Genomic DNA, 7,282 nt, shown 5'->3' on the forward strand with positions numbered 1-7,282 from the left:
AATTTTTTCAGAAACTGTGAGAGACAGCCAGGTGGAAACCATTTGGAAAATTCAGATGGCTTTCGGTGAAGATCTTATGGGGATCACACAGATTAAGGAGCATTACAAACAGATTAAAGACGGCCCACAGCGGCTGAGGGCGCGCCGCGCTCTGAGCTAAAACGACTAGATCATTTCCAAACTGAACGCTGTGTTGATCCGGGACGTCGTCTGACTACTAGAGAAATGGCAGAAGAGGTGGACATACCACTTTTTCGGCACATTCCACTGTTACAGGAATTTTTGTCATGAAAAGACGTGCGGAGGAATTCGCCACGGAGCCACTAATGGCGCGGGACAAAAGACCTCCGTGTTGGTCTCACAGGACATGCCCTGACATGCCCAGCTCTTGCACCATTCGGAAGATTCAGACGGCTTTCGGTGGCTTTTCAGTCATGTGACTATCCGAGAAATTGTGGACGAGCTGGACATGCCACAACATGTCCTGTGAGGCTTCATCACGGCATTGCTTTTTGTTCTGCGCCATGCGGCTCCATCCCAACGCGCGAATTCCTCCGCACGTCTTTTCATGACAAAAACTCCTCTAACAGTGGAATGTGCCGAAAAAGTGGTATGTCCACCTCTTCTGCCATTTCTCTAGTAGTCAGACGACGTCCCGGATCAACACAGCGTTCAGTTTGGAAATGATCTGGTCGTTTCAGCCTGTCGATCGCCGCTCGGAGCGCGGCGCGCCCTCAGCCACTGTGGGCCGTCTTTAATCCAGTTGTAATGCTCCTTAATCTGTGTGATCCCCATAAGATCTTCACCGAAACCCATCTGAATTTTCCAAATGGTTTCCACCTGGCTGTCTCTCAGTTTTTGAAAACATTTTGATGCAGTAAAGCGGCAGTCGCTCAGCCAATTTCCTGACAATGAAAATCCGCCGAGGAGGCTGGACCACTCCTCCCACAAGGCGTGCTCACAGGCGAATGACGCAACCGACAGGCGTGAAAAAACTCACGCATGCGCACGAAGGTTCAAGCTTGGCTGATGCAAGCGCACATGATTCAAATCCATATAGTTTTTGCAAAAAATAAAAAGGTCGGAAACTTTTCTAACAGACCTCGTATGTGCCCAAAGGATGCTATATAAAGGGAGAAAAGCAGGGGGCCTAAGACAGACCCCTGTGGAACCCCAAATTTCATGTCACTAAGGTTACAGGTAGTGTTACTGTACAAAACACAGTGAGAACGACTGGTCAAGTATGACGTCAGCCATGCAAGGGCACTCCCAGTAATCCCAAAAAGATTTTCCAGCCTATCAAGTAGAATATGATGATCCACTGTATCAAATGCAGCACTGAGATCTAACAGCAACAGAACCGTAGTGGTGTCCGAATCCATTGTAAGCAGAAGATCATTCACCACTTTAGTAAGAGCCGTCTCTATGGAATGATATTTTCTAAAAGCAGACTGCAGTGGCTCAAAGAGATTATTCACAGTAAGATAGTCTACGAGCTGCCGAGACACCACTTTTTCCAGAATTTTAGAGAAAAATGATAGATTTGATATCGGCTGATAGTTTGTCAATACACTAGGGTCAAGATTAGGTTTCTTAAGTAATGGTTTAATCACTGCAGATTTGAAACATTTAGGAACAGATCCAGAAGTTAAAGAAAGATTAATAATTTCCAGCACAGTAACAAAGCCAGTAACTGGTGTATAAAGTACAATAGAGTCGTTTCACTCTACAATAATGGTATTAACAACAAATACATATAACAACAAATGTAAACAAAAGTGCGTATTAACGTTAGTGTTATCATGTCAGTGTCACTTTCCAGCTGATGCAGTAAAAAGAATAATGGGTAATCAAACGGTTTTTTGGCGAGATGAAGAACAACCCACCCAACTCTTAATAATATGTTTTTGGTGATGAGTTAAAGGAGCTGATTGGATGCATCTCTCAGTTCTTCCGACGTAGCAGGCTTGAAGAGGGAAAAGAAACAAACAACAATGGAAGCTCTCGCAGAGCAAGAGCATAATTATGAGAACTCATACAATCCATCAGATCCTTATTATGAATGATTTACTCTCGTGCCATAAGGTGTAAAATGTCTAGCCATTTGTGATACTTTCACAAGTGTTTTGCTGTCACATTAATCGTCTTCCCCCACCTGGGGGGGGAAGGTGATGGTCTAGTGGCTAAGGTGTTGGGCTTGAGTCCAGAAGATCATGGGTTCAAATCCCCACCTGACTGGAAAATCACTAAGGACCCTTGGGTAAGGCCTTTAATCCCCTATTGCTCCTGGTGTGTAGTGAGCGCCTTGTATGGCAGCACCCTGACACTGGGGTGAATGTGAGGCATAATTGTAAAGCGCTTTGAGCGTCTGATGCAGATGGAAACGCGCTATATAAATGCAGTCCATTTAGCATTTTTTTACCACCCCGGGTGTCACATGTTTCAGCTTCCACGATATCATGTCTGGTAAAAACCCTCACTGCCCCCAGTGGCAACAAGGAGCACTGCCTGTGCATGTCAGCCAAGATGGTGAAGACATGCAACACGGATGTTGTAAAAACCAACCTTAATATGGCTGAAACTTGGGTACCTTTCCCTTTATGATCCAACACAAATTTAGGATAAGAATGTAAAGAAATTTAGATGAATAACGCACAGTTTTGAAACACTTTGAAATAACTACTACAGAAAATAATCCAAGCAGGGTTGGGACCTCCAAGAGATTGCAAATTTCAGCCTTTACACAGTTACAGTGTTTTTGCTTTGGAGGATTTCCTGTTGGATGGTTGACCACACAAGAGGAAACAAATCCACCGATCTATTGGTATGTGAGCTTCAAATGCTGTGAAGTGGGTCAACATGACTCAGTGGATCCATATGGGGAACTCAGCACTGAAACAGTTACTTGCATTGAGATTTGTGCAGTCTACACAAGTTTTTAACTTTTAGATATGGAGATATTTTGTGGGGAGACTGCAGATGCATCGGGTTGGGGTGAGAAATTAGTAATGTTCTACTTCAATAACTTATCTGCCATCAAAGCAGTTACTGATGTACTAATCCAGTCTATTTTACAGGGACTCAAACCTTCACCTGGTTCCAATCATTGTGAACACTGGACTTTATATGGTTGTTTCACTTTATAAGCAATTTTGCAATTTTGTGCTTTAGTGTCTTGCTCAACAACAATTCAACTACTGTGTTTAAAAATATTCTGCAACCTCAAACATTCTGTCTTCTTCCTATCAATCTTCAGTTTTCTGTCTTCCAAAGCCCTTCTCCACTCTCCTTTCTGTCTACACTCTCACATCAGCTGCTGCACAACATCAATCAATCAATCAATCAATTTTATTTATATAGCGCCAAATCACAACAAACAGTTGCCCCAAGGCGCTTTATATTGTAAGGTAAGGCCATACAATAATTATGTAAAACCCCAACGGTCAAAACGACCCCCTGTGAGCAAGCACTTGGCTACAGTGGGAAGAAAAAACTCCCTTTTAACAGGAAGAAACCTCCAGCAGAACCAGGCTCAGGGAGGGGCAGTCTTCTGCTGGGACTGGTTGGGGCTGAGGGAGAGAACCAGGAAAAAGACATGCTGTGGAGGGGAGCAGAGATCGATCACTAATGATTAAATGCAGAGTGGTGCATACAGAGCAAAAAGAGAAAGAAACAATGCATCATGGGAACCCCCCAGCAGTCTACGTCTATAGCAGCATAACTAAGGGATGGTTCAGGGTCACCTGATCCAGCCCTAACTATAAGCTTTAGCAAAAAGGAAAGTTTTAAGCCTAATCTTAAAAGTAGAGAGGGTGTCTGTCTCCCTGATCTGAATTGGGAGCTGGTTCCACAGGAGAGGAGCCTGAAAGCTGAAGGCTCTGCCTCCCATTCTACTCTTACAAACCCTAGGAACTACAAGTAAGCCTGCAGTCTGAGAGCGAAGCGCTCTATTGGGGTGATATGGTACTACGAGGTCCCTAAGATAAGATGGGACCTGATTATTCAAAACCTTATAAGTAAGAAGAAGAATTTTAAATTCTATTCTAGAATTAACAGGAAGCCAATGAAGAGAGGCCAATATGGGTGAGATATGCTCTCTCCTTCTAGTCCCCGTCAGTACTCTAGCTGCAGCATTTTGAATTAACTGAAGGCTTTTTAGGGAACTTTTAGGACAACCTGATAATAATGAATTACAATAGTCCAGCCTAGAGGAAATAAATGCATGAATTAGTTTTTCAGCATCACTCTGAGACAAGACCTTTCTGATTTTAGAGATATTGCGTAAATGCAAAAAAGCAGTCCTACATATTTGTTTAATATGCGCTTTGAATGACATATCCTGATCAAAAATGACTCCAAGATTTCTCACAGTATTACTAGAGCTCAGGGTAATGCCATCCAGAGTAAGGATCTGGTTAGACACCATGTTTCTAAGATTTGTGGGGCCAAGTACAATAACTTCAGTTTTATCTGAGTTTAAAAGCAGGAAATTAGAGGTCATCCATGTCTTTATGTCTGTAAGACAATCCTGCAGTTTAGCTAATTGGTGTGTGTCCTCTGGCTTCATGGATAGATAAAGCTGGGTATCATCTGCGTAACAATGAAAATTTAAGCAATACCGTCTAATAATACTGCGTAAGGGAAGCATGTATAAAGTGAATAAAATTGGTCCTAGCACAGAACCTTGTGGAACTCCATAATTAACTTTAGTCTGTGAAGAAGATTCCCCATTTACATGAACAAATTGTAATCTATTAGACAAATATGATTCAAACCACTGCAACGCAGTGCCTTTAATACCTATGGCATGCTCTAATCTCTGTAATAAAATTTTATGGTCAACAGTATCAAAAGCAGCACTGAGGTCTAACAGAACAAGCACAGAGATGAGTCCACTGTCCGAGGCCATAAGAAGATCATTTGTAACCTTCACTAATGCTGTTTCTGTGCTATGATGAATTCTAAAACCTGACTGAAACTCTTCAAATAGACCATTCCTCTGCAGATGATCAGTTAGCTGTTTTACAACTACCCTTTCAAGAATTTTTGAGAGAAAAGGAAGGTTGGAGATTGGCCTATAATTAGCTAAGATAGCTGGGTCAAGTGATGGCTTTTTAAGTAATGGTTTAATTACTGCCACCTTAAAAGCCTGTGGTACATCATGTCATCTGCAAACAGCATGAGCCAGAAGTTTGGATTCTGTTCTCATCACAAAACAACAATATAACAAAGGGGGTTGTGCTTCATTTACCTGCGTTTATATTCATCTCTCTCCCTCTTCACTTTCGCCAGAACATTATACAGGGCTCTGATCTCAGGGGTGATAGTGTCAATTTGAACCCCAACACCATCTGGGTGCATCCAGGACACCCCGGGGCTGCTCAGACGCTCCACACCGGGGCCAAACTTGCGGGTGGGGTTGTAGGACCAAATGGTGCCTGGGAGGAACCGTGGAGGAGGGTTGGCGGCGCTGATGTTTGGGGCAGGTTGGGGATCCACACACGGGGAGGCCTGTCTGATGGTGATAGCTGGGTAACAGCTGGCGCTGGATCGGGCTGAACCGAACTCTTCAGTGTTGAGTGCTGGTGCAGGGGGTACGGATACCGTGAGCGGTGGTGTGAACAGTGTTGTTGGCCTCCTGGCAGAGTTGTTGGTGTTGTGGAACGGGAGGGAACCAGGCCTGAGCGGGATGGTACCAATGAATCCGGTTTGCACACCTGCCTCCTGGGTGATGGTTTTACTCTCACTGCATCCCTTGTTGGCATCCAGCGCCTGTTGCAGCTGCTTCTCCAAAACCTTATTCCTGCGCTCTAATTCGTGCACTTTAGCCAAGAAGCATCGGAACCTCAGATTGAGGGTTTTCAGGACGCTGATGTTGGATCCCAAATCGTTCCTGAGGGCCATGGCTGCAGGAGGCGGCGGCACGGCGCGGTGCTGAAACGGGCTGTGATGGACGTAAGGTGACGCCTGCGAGGGTGCGGTGAAGTCGGGGTTCCAGCCGGCCTGATCGGGACTCAAAGCGGGCTGATCAATCAGCAGAAAGGAGGCCGGGTCGGGTGCGGTGAAGTGTGCGTCGGGCAGCGGGCCTGAGGGGGATCCGGCCTGGCTGTGCTGCGGAAGCTGCTGCAGGTGCGTGCTGGCCTCCAACAAAGGATTCATGCTATGGTATGGAAAACTAAAGCGCTGCAGATCGGGCATGAACACGGACTGGAAGAGTCTCTGCGCAACAAAACAGGTCAATGTCGGCAATAAAAGACGTGTGGGCAAAACGCCGGTAATGAAATGGTTATATAAGTATTTTTCTAAGAATCCTGGAAGGTCTCAACGTCGGTGAATATTCTCCATGAAACGCCCAAAAGCTTAAAAATAAATGTGCAGAATTAAAATAAGCGTTATGAAATGAATTTAAAAATAAATAAATAAATCTTTGACGCAGAAATCCAGAACCGTCGCGTCACTGAAGTTCTGGCAACAAGATGCGAACGCAGCCCAGACGAGCTCAGCTACCGTAAGTGCACGGATAGAGGAGCCGCCGCTTTCTGCAGGAAAACACTCACTTTACCAACTCAGATCATCTTCAACAAAATGGATTCAAACTGGTGTTCATTGTTAATAAGCGCTGAACACAGATAGCATCAGTATAATTAATGTCATATAATATTAATATAATGTGTCATTTACATAAACTGTCAAACCTCTGACGGTATGTAATTTAAAAGTCATAATTGTGATATTTCACAGTTGACTTTTAAATTAGATTTTAAAGTGTGATATTGTAAGTAATATAATTATGACACCAAGTTCAAATTTAAATTTACATTAAAGCAAACATTTTTAGTTAATAAAATCTAAATTTTGACTTGGCCTCGCATAATATTACTTTGAATATAACAATTTAAAATGTTATTCAGTCAGGTGACAGAAACTGTGTGTGTGTGTGTGTGTGTGTGTGTGTGTGTGTGTGTGTGTGTGTGTGTGTGTGTGTGTGTGTGTGTGTGTGTGTGTGTGTGTGTGTGTGTGTGTGTGAGAGAGAGAGAGAGAGAGAGAGAGAGAGAGAGAGAGAGAGAGATTTTCATGTCAAAAGTACTGAATAAAATTAGACTAAAGAAGGCCCTTATTTGCTTTATGTAATTTTAAATTTCTTCTTTAGTACGTTAAAAAACATTTAGTTTCAGGAAAAAGTCATTTTAAAATTTTAAGAAAAGATTTTAAGTTCAATCAACCTGGCATTTAGTGTATTGACCTTAAAATACCATCATGTCAAGCACTCCAGTTGAATGTA

At 43.3% G+C, this 7,282-nt stretch overlaps 1 protein-coding gene across 2 annotated transcripts in view; it reads right to left on the bottom strand.

Moving 5' to 3' along the window:
* LOC117514191 (intermediate filament family orphan 1-like) overlaps window positions 1–6,306 on the bottom strand; it is a 53,734-nt gene extending 47,428 nt beyond the window's left edge. For both annotated transcript variants that reach the window (XM_034174520.1, XM_034174519.1), the window contains exon 1: window positions 5,252–6,306. In XM_034174520.1, coding sequence (XP_034030411.1) covers window positions 5,252–6,198 — 947 coding nt within the window. In that variant the 5' untranslated portion in view covers window positions 6,199–6,306. The remainder of the gene's footprint in view (window positions 1–5,251) is intronic.
* Between the last annotated feature and the right edge of the window lie 976 nt (window positions 6,307–7,282).

This window comes from Thalassophryne amazonica, chromosome 7, assembly GCF_902500255.1.
Source record: "Thalassophryne amazonica chromosome 7, fThaAma1.1, whole genome shotgun sequence".
In the NCBI taxonomy this organism is placed as follows: Eukaryota; Metazoa; Chordata; class Actinopteri; order Batrachoidiformes; family Batrachoididae; genus Thalassophryne; species Thalassophryne amazonica.